The sequence below is a fragment of the Kogia breviceps genome, chromosome 4 (assembly GCF_026419965.1).
Source record: "Kogia breviceps isolate mKogBre1 chromosome 4, mKogBre1 haplotype 1, whole genome shotgun sequence".
NCBI classification, from domain to species: Eukaryota; Metazoa; Chordata; class Mammalia; order Artiodactyla; family Physeteridae; genus Kogia; species Kogia breviceps.
This window is the reverse complement of record NC_081313.1, coordinates 65,052,921-65,079,314: the sequence shown is the minus strand read 5'-3', so window position 1 is coordinate 65,079,314 and position 26,394 is coordinate 65,052,921. Positions and strand designations below refer to the sequence as shown.

Sequence of the window (26,394 nt, the reverse complement as noted above, 5' to 3'; positions counted from 1 at the left end):
GTAAAGGAATAAAGAAAGTGTACATTTATACAGTGGAATGCTACTCAGCAACAAAAAGTTACAAACTATTGATATATAGCAACATGGATGAACTCAAATGCATTGTGGTAAGTGAAGGAAGCCAGACTTAAAACACTATATACTGTATAAATCCATATACAACATTCTGGAAAAGGAAAACATAGGTACATAGCACAAAGGTCGGGGCAGGAGAAAGGATTGAGGACAAGGGGCTGCACTAGGGAATATGGGGCAGGTGTGAAGGAGCAGCTCTGCATCTTGATTGTAGTGAGAGTTACACTTCTCTATACATTTGTCAAAATCCACAGAACTATACAGCAAAGAAAAAGTGAATTTTACTGTACATAATTTTTTAATGTCCTATTTATTAAGAACAACAAACAGAGAAAGATGAATAATTAAAGGGCAGAGAAAAGTTTATCAGACAAATACTACCCAAAAGAAAGTTGGTGTTGCTATATTATACTAGGCAACGTGATTTTCAGGTAACTTGTCTCAAGGCATTATAACTCATAAGAGGCAGATTCAACCTTTAATCCACTTCTTTCTTGCTATAGAGTCTATGTTGTTTTCAATATATCTTAATGACACACATTCTAGTTATTAACATATAGGAAGTTTATTAATTAAAAAAAAAGTTTGAGACCATCTCTCACAAGCACATAAATTCTACCATGAAATAAGGCAGTTTTCACGTTTTGAGAAAAGTCAGTAAATATTCAGAAAAAAAATGTTTACTATCGGTAAAACAATTTTTGTTTCACTTGGAGATTTCTTTCCTTGTTTTCTTTCATAATACTAGAAGTCATCCATTAATCCTACCCTAAATTTCAAAATTTCTACCAGACTTCTCTATAAGAAGAAATCAATATTAACATTTAGAATTGAAGAATCTCTACAGCTAAGATAAATGGTCAGAGGAACTTGCCTGCTTTGAACTGAAACATGTGCAGGAAAAACTAGGGGAAAATTAGCTATATAACATGTCAGTGTGAGCTGAATGTGCACATGCACCTGAAAACATTTAAGGCATATCATGTTCCTTATAGGACATTAAAGGAAAATAATCATATTAACCATTAAATAGGGACTTCCCTGGTGGTCCAGCGGTGAAGAGTCCACCTTACAATGCGGAAGACGTGGGTTCAATCCCTAGTCGGGGAACTAAGATCCCACATGCCATGGGGCAACTAAGCCCGTGCACCACAACTATTGAGCTCATGTGCCTCAACTAGAGAGGCTGTCTGAATGCCACAAACTACAGAGCCCATGGGCTCTGGAACCTCCATGCCACAACTACAGAGCTCACACACTCTGGAACTGGCACACCACAACTAGAGAGAGAAAAACCGCAGGCCACAACTAGAGAGAAGCCTGCTCGGGGCGACGTAGAGCCCTCACGCTGCAACAAAAGATCCCGCATGCCTCAATGAAGATCCTGCGTGCCGCAACTAAGAGCCGATGCAGCCAAAAATAAAAAATAATAAATAATAAAATAAATATTTTTAAAAAGATAAACCATTAAGTAATACTTCCACTGATGAAATTAGTGACTTAACATGAAACTGACTTCAGAAAAGTCAATGTGAAAAGTCAAACAAAACATCAATTAAAGTTTCAAGAAGTCCCCAAATCCCAAGAAACTATTTTAGTACTGTTCCCTTCTGGAGACGTAGAGAACAAATGTATGAATACAATGGGGGAAAAGGGGTGGAGAGGTAGGATGAATTGGGAGATTGTGACTGACATACATGCACTATTGATACTATGTATAAAATAGATAACTAATGGGAACCTACTGTATAGCACAGGGAACTCTACTCAATGCTCTGTGGTGACCTAAATGGGCAGGAAATCCAAAAAAGAGGGGATATATGTATACATATAGCTGATTCACTTTGCTGTACAGTAAAAAGTAACACAGCATTGTAAAGTAACTACACTCCAATAAAAATTTTTTAAAAAAATACTATAGCTGCCTGTCCTTAGAATGTTGCAAAATGAAAGAAGAATAACCTCTTAGACCAGGAATTCAGGTTGTGGAATCTTTGCTTTTGGGAGTGAGTCCAAAGTTGACATCAAAACTACAGAAAACCTGTAGAAAATATGCATCCTTATCCTAGCCTTCTTTATTGGTTATTAAATGCAAATCTGGTTTCTTTTTGCTCACTTATATATGATCTAATATTACTTAGAGTGTCTACAAATTAAATCTAGAATTGAGCAGGTGAATTAAATGAAAACCTAGAGGGAAATATATCACATTAACAGCTGAATCCCCTTAATCAACCTTCCCCAGACCCAGTCCCTCCCTCTCTCCCAATTTTCCTCATATTTTTCACTCCAAAATACGTGAGGGCTTCTCCTTCCATGGATAGGGCATGTAACATCATGCAGTAACCAGGACCTTGAGAGAACATTCATACATTAGGAAATGGATTTTACTTCCTGCTAAACACCAGCCCCTGGCAAGAGTGCTCAGGGCACTTGATTCAGCTGAGGTTAGTCCCCTGAACCCCTGAATGTGAACTTGGTATGGGCATATGGATCATATGCATATAAAATAAGGGGCACCTAAGATTTCCAAACCATTACCTGGAAAGCCACTGCAGTCCTTAGACTGGTTTGGAAAACCTCCCATCTTGGCTGAAGAGTTTGGGATGGTTAGGTAGGTCCTGCCAAATTTGTTGTTTGTGGGCCAGATAGGAGGATTTTTCTTCAAGTAACAAGACCAAAGCCAATGTTCACAAGAGAGAGCTGAGGTTTGTGCATCAGGAAGACATCTCTCAAGTACCAAGGTCATAGGACAAAAGAAGGTCGGTACTAGGGTTGCACAACAAAGTACTTGAAACCAGGCACAAATGAGACAAGGGTGAAAGCAGACTACACACAAGCAAGGAAGAAGGGGCATCCTGGATGATCTCCCTGAACTACATTGGTGTGTATGCAGATTGGCAAGCTTTATCTAAAGTATAGGTAAGTTGAGTTAGCAAGGGAGACACTTGGCAGCTGTAGAAACTTAAGATCTTTAGTTTCCAAAGTTAACTGGCTACATTTTCTGATTATAAAGGAGCTCCAGAAAATACCCAGAGGGCCAAAAGTTTGTCTCTTATGAAGAGCCAGGATGGAGAGCTCAGTTCAAAACCTTCCTTCTGGGCCATATCGTTAGTTGATAGAACCTGCCTCAGTTTGACAGAATGAACTGTCATATCCAAGGCTGTGGATTCTAAGACCTATTTTTATTCAATGCGCCACAAAAAATAACTACAACATATGCAAAGGTAAGCCTGGCCACAATGATCTCAGTTAAGACCAAAAGGACCTTTTTCTGAGCAACCTGCTGGAAATAATATGGACTTATATATTCCTGATTCAACTCTCTCAAAAGATAGACTTGACATGTTTAAAATTCCCCTTGTCAAGGAACAAAGCACTGTTAGTTGTATAGCTTTAACTTGACAGTCTTTTGAATTATATCTTGGCAATATGATCTCTAGCTCAGACGTTTTCAAACATTTTAAAGCAGCAGAACACTTTTTGCAAATAAAACCTTACAAGGAACTAAAAAACAGAAGAAAGTGGAGGTGCTTTGACTGAAGTAAGGTGAAGAGCTCCAAAGACCCATCTACCTTACTTGGCCTCTTCCAAATATGTCCCCTCATCCCCCGCTCACACCCCCATATACATCCTAACATACACATAGAATAGCCCCAAGATACCCCCACTCACACTTGGGACTTCCCTGAACCCAGTGTGAAACCCAAGTTAGCTGACACAATAAGAGATGGTAGTGTATGAAATGATAATGATTTGATTAAAGCTTCGTCAGTAGAAGAAGGGCCTGTTTTGAGAAGACAGTTTCCATATTGTCCACACCTCTAGGGATAGCCACTTTGATCAATGGGGAAAACAACAGCCAAACTTGTGTTAAAGTTATAACTTAAATCTCCTAAATTAAAGTCCAAGGGGAAATATCATTCACATATTCAAGAGAACAGCGCTTTTGATCACTTAGCCTTTCTTGATGGTGACACTGATGTCAAACATGCCTTTGAAGAAATTCAAATAAAATGTGGAAAATAATTGCAATTTGCTGATTATTTCTACCTAGGAGATGGACTTCCGAGGATTCAAAGTGATCATTTTACAGGACTCTTAATTAAACAGATTTTCTCCTTTAACAGCTGTTTGCAATTAATTTGATTCTATGACCACCTTCAAATCACAGTGGAGGAGGAAGGCTTTCAGAACCTTTAAACAGGTTACATAAGCGACCTTCTGAGGTCTACAGCATTGACTGTCTGGCTCTCCTGTCGTGGAGTTCCCCACTGGCTGTATATTAAGAAGTTTAAGTTTTCAAAACCTGCCTGAACTGCCATGTGAGCCTGTTCTTGGCTGTTAAAGACTACCTGAATAAGGCTGGTGGGGGTGGGGGTGAGGATGGGGAGAAAGCCTGGCAGAAAGGAGCATATTGATTAGAGGAAGCTACTTGGACACATATTCCATTTAACTCCTTTAACCAGGAAGTGGTTTATCTCACCGTGTCCATGTATATTACCCTTTTCTCTTCAGTATATAACACAAGTTTTTCTAGTCAGGTAAAATACCCTGTACTTTGGCTCCACAACAATTACTAGTGCAATGCTGGGGATATTGCAGTGATTTAATGAAACAGTTTCCACTGCACAAAGGGTGCAAAATTTCTGGAGACATTTTGCCTTTAAACTGTAGAACATTTCTTTTATTTTTTAATTTAGTTAGCCTTGTTAGCTATTCAGTATAACTGAACAAACTGTACCTGGATTGTGTTTCCTTACTCTTTAATGTTACAGGAAAATAAGCCTTAATATCCACGTCACTTTCTTACATGTAGCAATTTTTAAAAATATTTATTCCCAGCATTACTATTTTTAAAAATCTATTTATTTTATGTATTTATTTTGGGCTGCATTAGGTCTTCATTGCTGTGCGTGGGCTTTCTCTAGTTGTGGTGAGCAGGAACTACTCTTCGCTGTGGTACGCGGGCTTCTTATTGCGGTGGCTTCTTGTTGCAAAGCACAAGCTCTAGGCGCACGGGCTTCAGTAGCTGTGGTGCACGGACTTAGTAGTTGTGGCTCACGGGTTCTAGAGCACAGGCTCAGTAGTTGTGGCGCACAGGCTTAGTTGCTCCGCGGCATGTGGGATCTTCCCGGACCAGGGCTCAAAGACATGTCCCCTGCATTGGTGGCAGATTCTTAACCACTGTACCACCAGGGAAGCCCCCAGCATTACTTAAAAAAAAATTTTTTTTAAATTAATTCTAGATGTATTGTAGGATATGTTAAGACATTTCTATATCTCTATGGGAAGCTGTAGGTTTAGCCAGAAGTCCAATAATAACTACAGTTTCTAGAGTGCAAGTGCTCATGGCATGGCTCAGAGAGCAGCACTGTGGATGGATTCTCACAGGCCCAGATGGGCTACTTCTGCTCTAACAGCCTTGGGACATCCCTCCCATGATTTGCCAACCACATCACATAAAAAGCAGCATGTTGAAATAGCCATCTAAAGCTGAAGGTCTCTCCTGAGGAAGGAGATTAGCTTACCAGAATTTTTTGAATGCTATTTGAATGAGAACTACCAAACTTTTTAACTAGTTAACTAAGTGAATATGACCCCTAAGTACTCTATATCAGCTTCCTCCTCAATAAACTATCAGTTTGAGCCTGTGAATATACTTTTGTAGGAAACCTGAAGCTCAACAATTATTCTATTGACCACTGCAGTCTGTATTTTATCCAAAACACAAATTGTGCCCACTGCTTTTTATTTTCACAGTATTTAAGGATTAATGATAAATAAGAGCTCACATTCTTAGCACCAACTATGTGTCAAGCATTATGCTAGGCAAATCACATGAATTAACTCAAGTAATTCTCACAACAACCCAATGGAGTAGTCCTTATAATAGTCACCATATAGAAATAATTTCCCATTTTGTGAAAGAGAAAGGTGAAATGTCAAATAATTTCTCCTTGGTCATACTGTTAATAAGTAGAACTTGAATAAGAACCCAAATGTTTCCCAACCTGTTGAAAAAACTATCCTTAGGTCAAGTTACATAATATTGTATCAGTCAAGATTCAGTTGCAAAAAATGGAATCTCCTCTGTCTAATTGAAGCCCTGATTGGGAGAGCTGAATAAACACATTCTAGATTACTTTCCAGGAACAATTCCCAGAGCCTCCCTGGAGAACTGGAGACCATGGGACATAATGCCTCTTTTCAGATCAGGAATCTGCCATTCCAGAATCATATTCCCAACTCCCATGATCAGAAATTTGCCTCTACTGTGGCCACCTCCAGGGCCATGCTACACCTGCTGCAATTCACACCAGCAAAATGGTCACCCCATCCACTGCCTCTTGACACACCCAAAGCTAGTGACTGGACACTGGAGCCACAGAGACAACACTCATGACCCACAGTGCTTCCAACAAAGTACAGCCTCCAACACTTCTGCCTTCCAAATCCTGCATGAATGCAACCAATATGATGAACCTAAATCAAATCCAGACCCCTCTTAAAGAGGGAAATGGAGAATGGTGTTTTAACTTTCCAAAGTCTGCAATACAGGAAGGGAAAAAATGAAGGAGGGTGGAATGGATGTTGAGTTCTAATCCACGACAGCCACTACAAATTCCAAAGATTTGGATGTTCTTCTTCAATAGGGTTGCAAAATTTTGTGTCACGGAAAAGGTCCTGGATTTTTCATCAGATTCTCAAATGGGTCCATGACACAAAAATGGATCAGATCTATATGATAACATCTTGAGAATAAGATAAACATTGCAGGAGGAGCTAAAGTATAGTGGTTAATGATGCAGTTCTCAAACTCATGAGTTCATGAACATGAGTTCAAATCCTGGTTCTGTCACTTAATAGACATTTGACCTTTAGCATGTTATCTGATGTCCTTATGCCTTGATTTCCCCTTCTCTAAAATGCAGAGAATAGAATCAACCTAATATGGGTGTTCAGAAGATTAAGTGAAATAATAAGTGTAAAATATTTAGAATAGCTGGCACTTGGGAAATGCTCCCTAAGTGTTAGCTATTGGACTGAAAAACCTTTAGACAAGATAAATTCTAATCTTAAAAGGCTATATAATAGAGTTGCATTCATGCCCCATACTTTTAAATTCCAATTTGGTTGAGCTTTTAGAAGTGAGTACTTGATTTCCTGTAACAGCAAACAGAAAGACAAGCACCCGTCTATATGGTGATGACCTGGTTCTTCTTAAAGAATACATTAATCTCACAGTCAATTACTGCCAGGGGGAACAGCTCAAGCACAACTGTGCCAAAACCAAATTTGTCAGTTTTAGGAGATGTTCTTCAGGACCCAAATGGATAGTATTTTGAAAGTATTCAAAATGCTAACCCTTTTATTGTTTGGAGGGAGGTGTATTAATAGTAACCTCATCCTGGCAGGGCTGCTCCAATACAATGTTACTATCAAATATTCCACTCCTGTCTTGTTATCTGGGTGAGGTGGATGACTGACAACTCCAGCTTGCAAAAATCTTGCCATCCAAGAGCTTATCTTCCATGCTTAAAGGAGCAGGACTTCCGTGCTTCCATGGACTCTGCTCAATCATTTGTGCAAACCTAATGAAGCTTACAAAGAAAAGCCTCAGCCCTCCTGGCAGGTACTCCTACAGGCTTCTCTGGACAGCAGAAACAAGACTATGTCTTGGCAAGAATGCAAAGACCCTTTAATTCTGACCATACATCGACTTCCTCGGTGTCTAAAATGTATGTGTCAATCAACTGCGAGAAAAACCTACATTTCGTTCATCAGTAACTTTGGTGTTCGACTGTTTGATACATGTCTCCAATCAGAAGTCTGGTTGACATCAGATTGTAACATGTTAAAGAGAACAATTATGGCCAGTGTCAGCCAGCACTTAGGGAAAGGGTTCTTTAATAAACTTCTGGTAGGAGGAGTTAGTACATCTTTTCTGAGATTGACATGGGAATATCTAACAAAATTTTTAAAAGTGAATGCTTATTGACTCACCAATTCAACTTCTAAGAATTTATTCCAAAGAAATAATCTGACAACTGCATAAGTTGTATGTACAAAGATATTCACTTAGGAACTGTTTATAATACAAACAATTGTAGAAGAACTCAATGTTCACAACATAAAATTGGTTAAAACAATGGTATAGCTTTAGAATGGAATTCTAAGCAGTTATTAGAAGGAAAATTTAGATATATTTAAATATTGGCATGAAAAGATAGCTGTGATGTAAATTTCAAAAAACCAGACGCATAGTATGATCTCATTTGTGTTTGTGTATATTTATATATAATGTATACATATGTGTGAATATATATTATATATATAATTATATAAAATATATAATATTTCTAGAAAGCCATACACTGGAAGGTTAATGCTGGTAATTTATAACGCTTGAGATTGACCAATTTTTATTTTTTCCTTATGCTAGTCTGCATTTTATTAAAAACGATCCATATGTATTACTTTTTTAATCAGAAAAAATAAGTTATTAAAAAATTTTATGCTCAAGTGATAGCACTTTAATTTGAAAATAGTCCAAGATATGTACTAAGATTCATATATTCATAAACATACATAATCTCTAAACTTTCTTTGTATCTTGTATCAATATTGGAATAGGCAAACCAATATGCCTTTAGAAGACAGGTGGGCAAAGTAAGTGAAATAGGGTATAAGGCGATAGGAAGGGGAAGTGACCATGATTAACTACAGAGCACATAACCAGTCCAAAGGCTTTCAAATTCAAAAAACTTTCCAAGCACTCAAAATACATCTACAGGCTGAATTTGAATGGCAAGCTGCTAATAAGGACCTTTATAGTGTAAATCTACACACACGCAGAACATTACTATAACTCTCCCACACAATTACAACTGAACATCACTCCCTCTCCAGCTTCTAAAGGTGGCTTAAGAAATATCTATAAAGATTATATTTTTATATTTTTAAAATTATCTTCCTAAAATTTAATATAAGAAAAAGGTTTATCTCTCTTGATAAACTTTCATTTCATAACAGAAGGAAAGCTACATATTTAATTGGCTTTCCCTTTTTTGTTATTTCCCTATTTTGTTCTAGAAAGCTCAGATATATCCCTTAGTCTAGGTTTTCTGTAAAACTGTCTTTTCCCCTCTATCACTTAGTTCTTACTCACTTGCTTTGATCTTTAGAGTATATGTGTTAATCTTACATTTGAGTGTATGTATATACATGACTTTAAATATTTTTGAAATTCAGATTGGACAGAGGGAAGTAGAAATGAGTTAATGTACTAAAAAAATAACATCAGCATGCAATAAAATAATTGGTAATGACTTGCAAACACACTTTATATACTTTGTTAGTATCTCTATTTATCTGCCAAATTTTAAACTTTGAAATATAGACTGCAAATGTAATACAGGGAATTTAACAGCTGACATGGAAAAGAACCAGGAAAACAACAGGTGAAAAGAAAAGGCAAAAGGGGTAGGAAATAGAATTTTCTTTAAAGGTGGAATATTGTATTACAGAGTATGAATGTGCAGCAACCACTGTGCCAAAAATAAGATAAAACAAATAGCGTCTTTCTTAGGAAGCTTATACCCTTACAGATATATGGATAAGCCTGTCTGCAGAGTCCATCTTCCATCCCCTCTGGGTCCTATGCCTGCCTTTCCACTCCCCTAGGCTTGTCTACCTGCTTCTTGCTGCTGCTTTACAGCCCACCCATCAATAACCTCTTTCTCAAAAATTAGAAATGAGAATATAAATATTCCTCAAACTTGAAGTTTTGGAACTAAGATGTTTATTAAAAATTAAAAATTGATGGTAGGTAATTATCAAAATGAAATGTGTTAAGATGAGTAATATTAAAATTAATTATTAAATATTTTAAATGGTATTTTATTTTCACATTTATAAGCTGCTCCCTTTTTTTATTCTTAGTTATCTATTTTATACATATTAGTGTATATATGTCAATCCCAATCTCCCAATTCATCCCACCACCACCAACCCCCTTCCCTGTTTTCCCTCCTTGGTGTCCATATGTTTGTTCTATACATCTATGTCTCTATTTCTTAAGCTGCTCCTTTTTTAGGAATAAAAGTTCTAAGGATCAATGAAATGCTGGAAAATTATTTAAAGAAAGCCCTCATATAAATTCAAGTTATATGCTGAGTCAAAAGTGCAACTTTGATGGTAAAAAGCTAAGCAATATTCTGCTCAACCAGATATACATATAACAAAAAACATTAACTAGTCTCTTGTTTTTATTGTCTACTGAAATAAATTTCAATTTAAAGAAATAAGACCCAAATATAAATGAATAAGCTGGTTATTATAAGAAATACATTCCTTGTTTAACTATGTATATTGAACTCTCATTGAAATGGAATAAAACAAAACATTTTAGAAATTAACTTAGTAATCAAAAGCTGGATGAGAAAGTAATATTATATCAATGCCTAAATAGCATTTAGTATGAAGTTAAGATTTTCTAAAACACTCCAGGGTGTAAAGTCAAAAAAATTTTGAGAAAAATTAATTATTTAGTCAAAGATAATGAGAAAGAACTTTCATGTACCTCTTAATGTAAGGAAAGTCTGAGGAACAAATAAAACTTACAAAAATGGTTTTTTTACCCCCAAACAAGAAAAGCACAATAGATTGTGAGTGACAGAGGGTATTTCTGAATTGATTTTTAGAAAATGAATATGGAGAGTGAAGTACTCTGACGATGTATGGAATCCACAGCATCAACATTCAATAAACATTAAAAGTCACAATGCATGTGCAGATTGACAATCTAAAAATAATTACTAACAAAGGAAAATAGCACTGTCATCATTACCCCAGGATACCAAACAAAGTGACACACAATGAAGCATTCACTCTCCTAAAACAGGGAAGTGTGGTAGAATTACTGAGTACTGTTAAAACATTGGAGGGTTTCTACCAAAAGTCTCCAAGATAGATGTAATTACTACAGGGTTATAAACCTACCCACTAAGGTGATGAATTTATGTCCAGAATAAATACCTAGAAACTCAGAATCAACAAATTAGTAGCAAATTACAGAGAAAACAATCACATGATGTCTGTAATCCCATTTAAATAAAACTCTACCGTGAAAGAGCCAGCAGTGGAGCTGGCAGTGATTCTGAAGCAGCATCAGCAATCCATAAAGGCTTCTTAATTTTCTTGTCATTTAAGAATTAAGCCACTTCCAGTTCACACTGATCCTACCAGGTGCACTAAATTGATGTCATTATGAGCCATCAGGAAATACCCACCGAGACCTATACCAACACTGAGAAGTTTTGTTAAACAGCTGGGTGTTTTAATTGATTTGTATTATTTAAAATAGGAACAGTTAAAAGTCAGTTATTGGATGTTGTGTAAAAGAGATGCCTAGAGACTCTAGGGAGACTGAGTTCAGAAGAAAGCCAATCACTGGAACTTCACTTGAGCACTTAAGACTATTACTAGAGGAAGCGCAATTAAATCATCAGTTTATCAGCCATCATTATAAATCACCAGGCAACATATCAAGCTTCATTATTTAAGAATCCTTAACCAGTGACTTCCTGCATCACTGAGAGTCAAAAGCCATCTATCTACCAAAGGGTACCTAAGGAGTTTTAGATTTTTTGCTCTGTGTGTGTGTGTGTGTGTGTGTGTGTGTGTGTGTGTGTGTTGGTTTTTTACCCTGAGAGATTTATCATGGAAATATGAAAACTCACTGAAATTATCATACCTTTGCATGTTTTAGACATACTAAAATCTTCAAAATGAAATTACTGGTATTTGGGGCATGCAGAATGTGTATTCAAGGCTCCTCCTGGTCCAGTTCTCTCACAGTACTTGTGTGGGATCACATGGAAAAATAATCATTGAGTTTCTTTCCACTTCTACCTACCCAAACCCATTCATTTACCTGCACTTGGACAGCCTTCCCCAGACATGTAAAATCAGAAAACAAGGTACCTCAGAAGTCTTAGTTTTCCAAATCTAAAGCACATAGTTCAGGTGTTAGAAAGAATATATGTGAAAGGAGATGACACAGGTTGAGTTTTGTATACAACCCTCTCTCTTACTCTTCCTACCAACTCTATGGATGCTGCCATTAATTTTAATGGAAAAATAAGACACGGAGAGTTTTTGTAATTTGCCCAAGGTCATACTAGCTAGTAAGTGGTAGTGCCCAAAGTTAAATCCACTCTGTCTGGTGCAGCACTAGATAAGGACTCTGGAAGGGGGCAAGCCTCCTTGGAGAATGCACAAGTCTCGGCATCAACTTATATCAAAAAGCAAGAAGCCATCAAAGCTACTTGGGTTCTATCAAAATAACTCAGGAGCCAACTTATAGACTTATATTGGCCATGGAAATTCCCTGGCAGTCCAGTGGTTAGGACTCAGCACTTTCACTGCTGTGGGCCTGGGTTCAATCCCTGGTTAGGGAACTAAGATTCCGTGAGCCACACAGCGCAGCTCAAAAAAAAAAAAAAAGAGAGAGAGACTTACACTGGCCAAAGATGAGACAAACCAAGAATCAATAAAGGCAATCACTACAATTAATTGAAATACATAAAACATTTATATCCATGATTTCATAAAAAAAACTTTCTTCGTCACCTTTGGAGGATGCTACAGAACCAACTCATTATCTTGAAAGCTAGAACATAAAGAGAAAGAATCAAGCATTTATCCTGCCTTTATTATACAAAGCACACCTCAAGAAACTAAGCTGGTGAGGGAAACTCTGTCATAGAAGTAGTCCAGTTAATAAATAATGAATGATAGAATTAAAACATTACCATTTTGCAACCTCTCTAATGAATTAATGGGTCTAGGCAATAATCATCAATGGCTGCTAACATCACAAAAAAGAGTAAAAACCAAATATTATGTGCCTCCTTATAAAAGTACCCAGAATCACTGATGAAGTATTCTTGCCCTAAAATACTAAACCTGAATCTGATCAAGCTTCCAGATCTAACTAGGAGTGTATATAAAAAAATATGGAGGAACACAGTAAACACACCACAGAGATACAATAAAAAAAAAAAATCCATACGGCAAATACCGCAGGACAAACAACTTTTTTCTTTAACAAAACCTACAAGAAAAAAAGAAAGGAAGGAATGATAATTTTAGTTTCAAAAGTCTTGAGTTGTTAACCATTTTATAAACCTTATTTGGATCCTGATTCAAAGAAACTATTTAAAAAAAGAAGAGGAAGGAAGGGAGAGAGGAAAGAAGGAAAGAAAGAAGGAAGGAAGGAAGGAAGGAAGGAGGGGGGAGGGAGATGGGGGAGGGGAGGGAAGGGAGGGTGAGGAGGGGAGGGACGGAGGAAGGAAGGGAGGGAAGAGGAAACAATTGGGGAAATTCAAACATTTGCTTATTTAATGATATTAAGAAATTATTAACAACTTTAGTTGTGATAACAGAATTGTGGTTATGTTTTTTAAGAATCCTTACCTTTTTTAACTAAACTTTTTTATTTTGAGATAAATGTGGATTCACACACAGCTGTAACAAATGATACAAAGAGATCACTCATACCCTTCATTCAGTTCCCCCAGTGGTAACATCTTGCAAAACTATAGTCTCTTCATGACATTTTTTTTTCTTAGATTCCATATATATGTGTTAGCATTCGGTATCTGTTTTTCTTCTTCTGACTTACTTCACTCTCTTTGACAGACTCCAGGTCCATCCACCTCACTGCAAATAACTCAGTTTCATTTCTTTTTATGGCTGAGTAATATTCCATTGTATATATGTGCTACATCTTCTTTACCCCATTCATCTGTTGATGGACACTTAGGTTGCTTCCACGTCCTGGCTATTGTAAATAGAGCTGCAATGAACATTTTGGTACATGACTCCTTTTGAATTATGGTTTTCTCAGGGTATATGCCCAGTAGTGGGATTGCTAGGTCATATGGTAGTTCTATTTGTAGATTTTTAAGGAACCTCCATACTGTTCTCCACAGTGGCTGTATCAATTCACATGCCCACCAATAGTGCAAGAGTGTTCCCTTTTCTCCACACGCTCTCCAGCATTTATTGTTTCTAGATTTTTTGATGATGGCCATTCTGACCAGTGTGAGGTGATACCTAATTGTAGTTTTGATTTGCATTTCTCTAATGATTAATGATGTTGAGCATTCTTTCATGTGTTTGTTGGCAATCTGTATATCTTCTTTGGAGAAATGTCTATTTAGGTCTTCTGCCCATTTTTTTTAAACATCTTTATTGGAGTACAACTGTTTTACAATAGTGTGTTAATTTCTCCTTTACAACAAAGTGTATCAGTTATACATATACATATGTTCCCATATCTCTTCCCTCTTGAGTCACCCTCTCTCCCACCCTCCCTATCTCACCCCTCTAGGTGGTCACAAAGCACAGAGGTGATCTCCCTGTGTTATGCAGCAGCTTCCCACTAGCTATCTAATTTATATTTGGTAGTGTATATATGTCCCTGCCCCTCTCTCACTTCGTCACAGCTTACCCTTCCCCCTCCCCATATCCTCAAGTCCATGCTCTAGTAGGTCTGTGTTTTATTCCCATCCTACCACTAATCTCTTCATGACATTTTTTTTTAGAGTCCATATATATGTGTTAGCATATGGTATTTGTTTTTCTCCTTCTGACTTACTTCACTCTGTATGACAGACTCCAGGTCTATCCACCTCATTACAAATAACTCATTTTCATTTCTTTTAATGGCTGAGTAATATTCCATTGTATATATGTGCTACATCTTCTTTATCCATTTATCTGTTGATGGACATTTAGGTCACGTCCATGTCCTGGCTATCGTAAATAGAGCTGCAATGAACATTTTGGTACATGACTCTTTTTTTTTTTTTTTTTTTTTTTTGTGGTACGCGGGCCTCTCACTGTTGTGGCCTCTCCCATTGCGGAGCACAGGCTCTGGACGTGCAGGCTCAGTGGCCATGGCTAACAGGCCCAGCCGCTCCGCGGCATGTGGGATCTTCCCAGACCGGGGCACGAACCCGTGTCCCCTGCATCGGCAGGCGGATTCTCAACCACTGTGCCACCAGGGAAGCCCCATGACTCTTTGAATTATGGTTTTCTCTGGGTATATGCCCAGGAGTGGGATTGCTGGGTCGTATGGTAGTTCTATTTTTAGTTTTTTAAGGAGCCTCCATACTGTTCTCCATAGTGGCTGTATCAATTTACATTGCCACCAGCAGTGCAAGAGTGTTCCCTTTTCTCCACACCTTCTCCAGAATTTATTGTTTCTAGAATTTTTGATGATGGCCAATCTGACTGGTGTGAGATGATATCTCATTGTAGTTTTGATTTGCATTTCTCTAATGATTAATGATGTTGACCATTCTTTCATGTGTTTGTTGGAAATCTGTATATCTTCTTTGGAGAAATGTCTATTTAGTTCTTCGGCCCATTTTTGGATTGGGTTGTTTGTTTTTTGTTATTGAGCTGCATGAGTTGCTTATAAATTTTGGATATTAATCCTTTGTCAGTTGCTTCATTTGCAAATATTTTCTCCTATTCTGAGGGTTGTCTTTTGGTCTTGTTTATGGTATCCTTTGCTGTGCAAAAGCTTTTAAGTTTCATTAGGTCCCATTTGTTTATTTTGGTTTTTATTTCCATTTCTCTAAGAGATGGGTCAAAAAGGATCTTCCTGTAATTTATGTCATAGAGTGTTAGGCCTATGTTTTCTTCTAAGAGTTTGATAGTGTCTGGCCTTACATTTAGGTCTTTAACCCATTTTGAGTTTACTTTTGTGTGTGGTATTAGGGAGTGTTTTAATTTCATACTTTTACATGTACCTGTCCAGTTTTCCCAGCACCACTTATTGAAGAGGCTGTCTTTTCTCCACTGTATATCCTTCCCTCCTTTATCAAAGATAAGGTGACCATATGTGTGTGGGTTTATCTCTGGGCTTTCTATCCTGTTCCATTGATCTATATTTCTGTTTTTGTGCCAGTACCATACTGTCTTGATTACTGTAGCCTTGTAGTAGAGTCTGAAGTCAGGGAGCCTGATTCCTCCAGCTCCATTTTTCGTTCTCAAGATTGCTTTGGCTATTCGGGGTCCTTTGTGTTTCCATAGAAATTGAGAATTTTTTTGTTCTAGTTCTGTAAAAAATGCCAGTGGCAATTGGATAGGGAATGCATTGAATCTGTAGATTGCTTTTGGTAGTAGAGTCATTTTCACAATGTTGATTCTTCCAATCCAAGAACATGGTATATTTCTCCACCTATTTGTATCATCTTTAATATCTTTCATCAGTGTCTTACAATTTTCTGCATACAGGTCTTTTGTCTCCTTAGGTAGATTTATTCCTATATATTTTATTCTTATTGTTGCAATGGTAAATGGGAGTGTTTTCTTAATTTCACTCTCAGATTTTTCATCATTAGTGTATAAGAATGCCAGAGATTTCTGTGCATTAATTTTGTATATTGCTACTTTACCATATTCAATGATTAGCTCTAGTAGTTTTCTGGTAACATCTTCAGGATTCTCTATGTATAGTATCATGTCATCTGCAAACAGTGACAGTTTTACTTCTTCTTTTCCTATTTGGATTCCTTTTATTTCTCTTTCTTCTCTGATTGCTGTGGCTAGAACTTCCAAAAAATAAGAGTGGTGAGAGTGGGCAACCTTGTCTTGTTCCTGATCTTAGTGGAAATGGTTTCAGTTTTTCACCATTGAGGACGATGTTGGCTGTGGGTTTGTCATATATGGCCTTTATTATGTTGAGGGAAGTTGCCTCTATGCCTACTTTCTGGAGGGTTTTTATCATAAATGGGTGTTGAATTTTGTCAAAAGCTTTCTCTGCATCTATTGAGATGATCATATGGTTTTTCTCCTTCAGTTTGTTGATATGGTATATCACGTTGACTGATTTGCGTATATTGGAGAATTCTTGCATTCCTGGAATAAACTCCACTTGATCATGGTGTATGATCCTTTTAATGTGCTGTTGGATTCTGTTTGCTAGTATTTTGTTGAGGATTTTTGCATCTATGTTCATCAGTGATATTGGCCTGTAGTTTTCTTTCTTTGTGACGTCTTTGTCTGGTTTTGGTGTCAGGGTGATGGTGGCCTCATAGAATGAGTTTGGGAGTGTTCCTCCTTCTGCTATCTTTTGGAAGAGTTTGAGAATGATAGGTGTTGGCTCTTCTCTAAATGTTTGATAGAATTCGCCTGTGAAGCCATCTGGTCCTGGGCTTTTGTTTGTTAGAAGATTTTTAATCACAGTTTCAATTTCAGTGCTTGTGACTGGTCTGTTCATATTTTCTATTTCTTCCCGGTTCAGTCTCAGAACGTTGTGCATTTCTAAGAATTTGTCCATTTCTTCCAGGTTGTCCATTTTATTGGCATACAGTTGCTTGTAGTAATCTCTAATAATCTTTTGTATTTCTGCACTGTCCATTGTCACTTCTTTTTCATTTCTAATTGTATTGACTTGAGTCTTCTCCCTTTTTTTCTTGATGAGTCTGGCTAATGGTTTATCAATTTTGTTTATCTTCTCAAAGAACCAGTTTTTAGTTTTATTTATCTTTGCTATTGTTTCCTTCATTTCTTTTTCATTTATTTCTGATCTTATCTTTAAGATTTCTTTCCTTCTGCTAAATTTGGGGTTATTTTGTTCTTCTTTCTCTAATTGCTTTAGATGCAAGGTTAGGTTGTTTATTCGAGATGTTTCCTGTTTCTTAAGGTAGAATTGTATTGCTATAAATTTCCCTCTTAGAACTGCTTCTGCTGCATCCCATAGGTTTTGGGTCGTCGTGTCTCCATTGTCATTTATTTATAGGTATTTTTTGATTTCCTCTGTATGATTTGTGATAGAGTAAAAATCACACACAAGTAATAGTCACTTAGGAAACCCCATGTTTATTTCTCCATGATCAACTCCCAACCTACATCCATATGTGTGCACACTTTACGTGGCAAATCTTCTATTTTATGCTTTTGGTTGCCGGCCATATTGTAAGCGGTTTCAATATGACAACAAAACCTTTATCATCATGGTTTGGCATGGTTGCATGGAACAAATCACAAGTGTCCCAAATGAACAATGAGGGGTGACAATGTAAACATAACAACTCAGTGCTTTTCTGTTTGTTTGTCTCAACAACTAAAGCAATGCATCATATTTCTCAGCAGCAGCCCTTTCCTCCTTAGGAGAACCTGCTTTGGTCTCCATATTAAGAGGGATAACATCACTGTTCATTCACAAGCGACTTCCTCACCCAGGTGCCCCTGCTGAAACGAGTCCTCAGCATCTGGCAGGCATGTAACATGGAAATACATTCAAATGTCAATCCACTGTAATTCCGTGGTTGCTGTGAGCTGGAGCACTGTGTGGGGTTTCTCACCAGCATGCCTTTGCTGACACAGCTAAGACAGCAAGGGCTCCTGCCGACAGCTTCCCTCGCTGGATTCCAGTAAGAGTTTGCTTACGTACAGTAAGACAGACACTCCCTCTTAAAGGATCCCTCTTCCCGATTATGCAGGCTCTTTCCAGTTTAAGGACTCGGATGTATGGGTAGGTAAATTCTCCAGGGAATTATCTACCTGACTTTCTCAGGTTTTGTTCCAGTGTATTCACTATCCTGTTTGGTACAGGCTGAATCATCCCTGAGGCCTTTGCCACATTTATTACCATCCTGTATCCTCTGTAAGAGTTCCCTAATGTATAGACTTAACAGGATGGCTAAGGAATGTCTCACATCCACCAGTTTGCTGGACAGCTCAGAGCAGTCTTTTCCACTGACAGGGAGGAGCCACCCCTGAAGACACTTTTCCCTCACATAAGTTTTTGAGAGCCAGTCGGAAGATGAGTGTGGCCCATGTTCATTAAATATCCACAGGTTGTTCTCCAGGGTGTGATCTTTGGTGTCGGATGAGGGAAGAGCTCCTTCTGAATGTTTTCCCACACTGAGGAGAATGACTGGGACCCTCCCTGCTGTGGAGGCTCTGATGTACTGCCAGGTGAGAGTTCTGCTTGAAGGACTTTCCACAATCTGGACACTGGTATGGGGTGTCCTTACTGTGAATTCTCTGGTGTTTGGTCAGATAGGAGCTGTCCCTGAATGCTTTACCACACTGATTACACTCATAGGTCTTCTCGCCAGTATGAGTCCTCTGGTGACGTATAAGGCTGGTGACGTTCCTGAAAAGTTTCTGACACTGATCACAGCCATAGGGCTTCTCACCAGTATGAATCCTCTGGTACCTGATGAGGTAAGCACTCTCAATGAAAGTTTTCCCACATTCTTTACACTCACAGGGTTTCTCCCCAGAATGGATTTTCTGATGCACAATGAGGTGAGAGTTACAGTTGAAGGATTTCCCGCAGTCCACACATTCAAAGGGCTTCTCTCCAGTGTGAGTCCTCTCGTGCTGGGTGAGGTATGAGCCATCTCGGAAGGCCTTTCCGCATTTGCTACATTCATAAAGCTTCTCCCCAGTGTGGATTCTGAGATGCACAGTGAGGTGGGAGATGTCGGTGAAAGGTTTCCCATACTCATTACATCTATATGGTTTTTCCCCTGTATGAGTTCTTTGATGCAGAATCAGGGACGAATTTCAGTTGAAGGCTTTCCCAAATTCTAGACATTCATAAGGTTTCTCCCCAGTGTGAATTCTCTGCTGTTGCGTCAGAGCTGACCCATCACTGAAGGCTTTCCCACATTTACTGCATTTATAGGGCTTCTCTCCTGTATGGATTTTTTTTTTTTTTTGGTATGGATTCTTTGATGCACAATTAGGTTATAGTTCTTGGAGACGGATTTTCCACACTCATTACAGGTATAAGATTTCTCTCCAGTGTGAGTTCGGTGATGCAAAACAAGAGAAGAGTTCCGTTTGAAGCACTTGCCACATTCAGTACATGGGTACAGTTTTTCTCCAGGGCTGTTCCTACTGTTTTCATTAAGAGATGAACTCAGGGTAAAGATGTCCCCAAAGTCCTTACCTTCATACAGTTTCTTCCCTCTTTTCATTATTTTTTGTTCACCAAGAGGGGTAAAATGGTTGAAAGACTTAACACTTTCAGGTGATTTATAGGGTTTCTCTCTAGTTTGAGTTCTTCCAAATTGAATAACTTCCATGGAATGGTTGAAGGCTTTCCCACAGGTGTCACTGTCACCCGTTCTCTTAGCTACATAACTTTTCTGACAATTGTGTAAAGCTGGGTCATAATCCAGGCTTTTAACACCTGAGCCACGTACATGGAAACCATTTCTTGTGGAAACTCTCTGACATCGTGGAAGGTCTGGGCTCACGCTCAAATGCGCCCCAAATCCGGGATATTCACAAATTGCTTCTTGAGCTCCTGGTTCCTCCTGAGTTAAGGCTGATTGCCTCAAATGTCCCTCCTGATTCTCACAGTCCCAACTGTTACCTAGAATGGAGAAATGAGGACCCTCTCGTGTAAATCCTTCCACCTCCATGTCACAGGACAGTTCTTCCTCAGGAATGGTCTCAGCTGTCATTTTCAAACTGTCCCAGGTGGAGGCAGGCCAGTGGCACCTGCGGCAGTGGCGGGGGCTGCAGCGGCCATGTTCAGTGCAAATGCCTCCCTTGTTGCCTTTTATAACCACACCCACTTTCCTCCTACTCATAATCTCTGAAAACTCCAATCTACTCTCCAATCTATAATCTTCTCATTTCAAAAATGTTAGCTAAATGGAATCATATATGAGGCAAACGTTGGGGATTCACTTTTTGCACTCAATAATTCTCTGGAGATTCATCTGGGTTGTTAAGCGTATCAATAGTTGGTTCCTTTGTATTGCTGAGTAGTATTGTGCTAAGGATGTACCACCGTTTGTTTAACCATGCACCTCCTAAAGGACTTCAGAGTTGTTTCCATTTGGGCTATTATGAATAAAGCTGCTATAAACATCTCTGTAGAGCCCTTATCTTTTATTCACTTTTATTTTTTTATTGGAGTATAATTGCTTTACAATGTTGTGTTAGTTTCTGCTGTACAGCGAAGTGAATCAGCTCCATGTATACCTATATGCCCTCCCTCTTGGACCTCCCTCCCACCCACCCCACCCCTAGTGCCACCCATCTAGGTCATCACAGAGCACGAAGCTGAGCTCTGTGTGCTATACAGCAGGTTCCCACTAGCTATCTATTTTACACATGGAAGTATATATATGTCAATCATGATCTCCCAATATGTCCCATCCTCCCCTTCCCCCTCTGTGTCCACATGTCCATTCTCTACATCTGTGTCTCTATTCCTGCCCTGGAAATAGGTTCATCTGTACTATTTTTCTATATTCCACATATATGCATTATTATACGATATTATATGTTTTTCTCTTTCTGACTTACTTCACTCTGTATGACAGACTCTAGGTCCAACCACATTTCTAGAAATACCCAATTTCATTCCTTTTTATGGCTGAGTAATATTCCATTGTATATATGTACCACATCTTCTCTATCCATTCACCTGTCATTGGACATTTAGGTTGCTTCCATGTCCTGGCTACTGTAAATAGTGCTGTAATGAACATTGGGGTACACGTGTAATTTTGAATTATGGTTTTCTCAGGGTATATGCCCAGTAGTGGGATTGCTGGGTCATATGGTAGTTCTGTTTTTAGTTTTTTAAGGATCCTCCATACTGTTCTCCATAGTGGCTGTATCAATTCACATTCCCACCAACAGTGCAGGAGGTTTCCCTTTTCTCCACATCCTCTCCAGCATTTATTGTTTGTAGATTTTTTGATGATGGCCATTATGACCAGTGTGAGGTGATACCTCAATGTAGTTTTGACTTGCATTTCTCTAATAATTAGTGATGTTGAGCATCTTTTCATGTGCCTCTTGGCCATCTGTAAGTCTTCTTTGGAGAAATGTCTATTTAGGTCTTCCACCCATTTTTTTTATTGCATTGTTTGTTTTTTTGATATTGAGTCCTTATCTTTTAAAGATACATACTTAAATACTTATGGATGAGAATGGATGAGATAATATGATGTCTGGGATTTGCTACCAAAAAATTCCAGATTGGGTGAGATACCAAAATAATAAGATTGGTCATTAGTTTGCAAGTGCACTATACTATTACCTCTACTTTTGTATTATGTTTGTAATTTTCCATATAAAGTTTAAAAAAGAGATGGTAAGAAAAAATCACTTATCTGATACACTTATCTGAAGATATGCATATTTACACATATCTTTGAGTAAAATTGAAAGTATGATTTATCATCTAATTTTAGCTCATGCCAAGATTACAGGAGTTCTTAACCTAAAACATAGAGCCCACACCTTACAGTGATTATTACTGTAACATTCACTGTACCAAACTTAGCAGATCCAATCTAGGCACCTGTTCACTTTCTTCTTCTGGAAGTTCTTTATTAGGCTGCAGGGTTGAGATAATAGGTAGTCCGTAAAGTTGGACAAAAGCAGGTAAGTAATCACCATAATCAAATGTATGAGATTCATGAGTAGCTTGTCTTCAAAAGAGAGAGTTCATATCTGACATGAATAGGTCCTTATCATCAAGACAAATGCTGAGAACACAGAAGTGTGATTACTAAAGATGAAGAGCAATAAACTATAGGAGCACAGTCAAGCCTGAAAATGAAGTGAAATGCATGTTATATTATGCAAAGCCAACTTTTGTTTTTAAGCCACTCTGGAGGACAGGATATTATTATCATGTTCAGTCTGCAACCTAATGGTTCTGTAGTATAATCCTGCAAAATGGTGTCTACTATTTGGTGCCACCAGTATTCTATCAGCTCATTCTTCCCCAGTGCTGTATCACACCCTCCCCCCCTTCACAGCACTGAGGACACCCTATTTTTTCTCCACATGGAGCCTTACAAAATTGAGGACACACTCTCTCAAAGATCTCAAGCAAAGAACAGCACATAAATAGCAACCCATTAACTAAACTGGGATTAAAAGCTAAGACCTCCAAAGTAAATATTAATAATTACTTTCAAATACCAAGTTAGTACAATGACAACAAATGAGTTTCCCTTGCTAGGTCTTCAATGCCTGGACACACACTGTGATGAGCAATTCTAAAGCTTAAACAAAGTGTGTTATCAAAAGTGGGGATACCTGTCCACAAGATCAATCCCAATAAGACAAATCCCAAAGGAATATCTAAATGTTATAGTTATGTTGTAGTTTGGTTATATCAAATATCCCTCCCAATAAGTGGGCCTCATACTTGGTATTGAGATAGTAATGCTTATTGTGATAGGATTTGATCATTACTACCATACTTTGACAAGTAGGAAAAAGATGGTCTGCTAACAAGCTGTCTGTATGATGCTTAAATGCCTGGAAACTAAAAGATACTAGTCAATTTCATTAAAAACTATCAACATACAGATAGGTTCATGTGGTTGGTTTAGCAATTTAGGAATTCCATCAATGGAATGAAATCTATTGGCAACATCATATTAGGTAACTAAGAAAATATGGTTGACCTCAAAATCTTATTCATATGTCACAAGCCGGAACGGAGACATGTGGAATTAAAACCCAAATGGCATAGACCACGTGGAATTGTGCTATAGGTTTGCACTGAGATTAATAATAGCAACGCTAGTGACAGAAAAAAGAAAAAAAATAAGATTCGGGCTCAGGTGCACAATGTAAAACATGATTGAGAAGGAGCAGAGAAAAAAGGCCCTGAAGTTAAATACATATATATTTTTGGATGCTTCCTTCCTCTATCCTTTGCCGTCTTCCTTGACTCTCACAACCAAACATTTTCTGGGTCCTGTGGATTCTGACTCTACATTTTTGGACAGTCTGTGGTCACTTACAAGACACTGGAAGTTGAAACGTTTAGGACTTACCTTGACATACTTAAAGGTTAATCACTTTGCATAAAATAAAATGCTCTTGCCAAAAATCTTTATGATAGATTTGCTTATATATCTCATTATATTTTCCTTCTTCATAGCAACCACTGATTCCTGGTCTACAGAAATGCCATTTCAGAGGGGGCCATTTTTGTAAGCTGAAGTGGTTTCCCAGAAAGGAACATATGAAAGAACGAGGGGGATATATAAAGACAGAACAAAGGCAACAGGGAAAGCATGAAACCTGGAAAGAACAAACTACACAAAGTGGGTTTGGGGAAGTGAACAGCCATGCTTGGCAGGAGCTGAAACTGTAGCATGGAAGCGTAGGAGAAAAGCTTGAAAAGGCTGGTGGGACCCAGGGAATGGCAGCCACTGGAACACCAGCAAGGCATTTAGACCACATACCATAGCCCCTTGGACAGCTATTGCAGGTTTGCACATGGGTAAGATAAGAGCAGCATGGTTAGGAAAAATTGACTAGAGGGAAGGAGCAGGGAGGAAAGGAGAAGAAGACCACAGTAGGAGGTTTTACTAATTGTTCCTGATGAGACAACAGGGCTTGAACTAGGAAGGTGACAGTAGGAAGAGAAAGAAAAGGATTAATTTGAGGGGTAGTGTGATTCATATACTTAAAAACTAGTTTTGTCCTCAATTAAAACTTAGAAAATGGTCATTTGCAGTCATTGCCAAAGAACTACTTATGAAATCCTACGGATTCTTAAGTTGATTGGGAGGTAAACTGTCTTATTGTGATCAAACACGTAAGAGGGCATAAAAATTCTAATGGCTGATAAAGTCATTTTTAAAGGAAGCTTTGATTAAGCTTAACAGAGGCTGGGGAAAAATAAGATTTTTGATATAAGTAAAAATTATTTTTAAAGAGAACATGATTGGTTGAAAGGTGATGAGTATTTTTAAATTTCTAAAATAATTACTGATTTTAGCAAGGCAGTAATAATGACTTATATGATTGACAAATCTATTTTTCTCAATTTTTGCAAATCTATTTTTTATATCTACTTTTGTAGATCTATTTTCTCAACTTTTTCAGATCACTACAGCAAACTTATTATTAATCAAAAGTTAATTTTTTTTGCAAATGCACCTATTAGTAAAACTCTGAAGCACTATAGGTGACACAAGCTAAATCATCTATTTCTTGGTGTATATGCCAACTTTGTTTCTATTCTCATTTACTTAATACATTTTTATTGAACACCTACTGTATGATAAATACTGTGCTGGTGCTGGGTATACAGTGAAGAGGGGGGAAAAAAAAGGGTCTGTCCACATGGGAGCACACAGTATAATGGAAAAGACAGACATTAAATTTTTTTCAAAAAATCCAAATAGATAATTTAAACCTGTAAGATGCACTATGAAGGAAAATTACAGGGTGCTATGAGGGCTTATAACAGATAGGCTAAACCAAGCCTGGATCTGGGAAGATGTATTAAAGGAAACTGTCTTTGAACTGAAATCTGTAAGGAAGTAGAAGAGTGAAACAGGAAAAAAAAAAAGTAGGAGAGAGAACTAGAAGAAAAGACGAGCAGAGGGAAAGAATCACATATAATACAATGAAAATACTCTCTAACCTGTTGGGTAATAGTGTCCCACGGTCCATGCAGCAGCCGAGTCTTATAGCACTCATGAACTCCTTCCCATATGTCCTTCAGAGCTAAAGGGCTTCCATCTGTGAAAGTGCATGGTAAAGACTGCCAGTTAGTAATCCATTTGACACAATGGTGTTTGATGTCTGTCTAAAACTACTGAAAGAATATTATTATTTTTAAAAAATCTTTACTAGTACACACACTATTTACCTATCAAAAGAGTGTTATATGAATTACTATTTTCTTCCAGAGGGAAATGTAAACATTCAAACGTGACCCCTTTGTAACCATCTAACAGTTAAATTATCTGCTCACTTATTGCCTCTAGGAATTTTTACAAAATAAATAAGATCCAAATGTGTTTTAGAGAACTGATAAATAGGAGCATCGGCAAAGGACCAGGCAGACTCACATATTCACAAGGGTGTACTATAGATACCTCTGAAGTCTTAATACTTACTCTAATCCTCAAATCAGAGACCATACACATGCTTCTTTCACCCTTTTGTTGGCTGAATATCTGTAATATTCAAATCACTCGTTGGGTACCATGGGGAATAGAGAGGAGGAAAGCACACAGTTTCTCCTAGTAAGGAGTATTTCCCTACTAGGGAAATTATGACAAGTATATCAGTAAATATTTATACTAAAATCCTAGGTAGAATGGTCACTGCCAGAGGAAAGCTGCAGTTCTCTGAGAGTCCAGAGGAGGGAGACATTAACCCCCGCTGTTTGTGGCAGGTGGAGAAGAGATCTTAGGGGTGGAGGGACTTGAGAAGGGCTTGGCATGAAGAGATCAGGAAGAGCTTTAGTGAACAATAAACCTCCTTTTC

The 26,394-nt window shown here is 38.0% G+C and overlaps 2 protein-coding genes across 5 annotated transcripts in view; both read right to left on the bottom strand.

The window, feature by feature from the left end:
• ATG10 (autophagy related 10) overlaps nucleotides 1-26,394 on the bottom strand; it is a 234,746-nt gene that overhangs the window by 56,550 nt on the left and 151,802 nt on the right. For all 4 annotated transcript variants that reach the window (XM_059060731.2, XM_059060732.2, XM_067031251.1 and 1 more), the window contains one exon: nucleotides 25,544-25,641. In XM_059060731.2, coding sequence (XP_058916714.1) covers nucleotides 25,544-25,641 — 98 coding nt within the window. The remainder of the gene's footprint in view (nucleotides 1-25,543; nucleotides 25,642-26,394) is intronic.
• Nucleotides 18,946-20,585, bottom strand: LOC136793984 (zinc finger protein 329-like). Its single transcript, XM_067030875.1, is given in 2 exon segments — nucleotides 18,946-19,839; nucleotides 19,842-20,585. Coding segments are annotated over 2 exon segments (1,638 nt in total).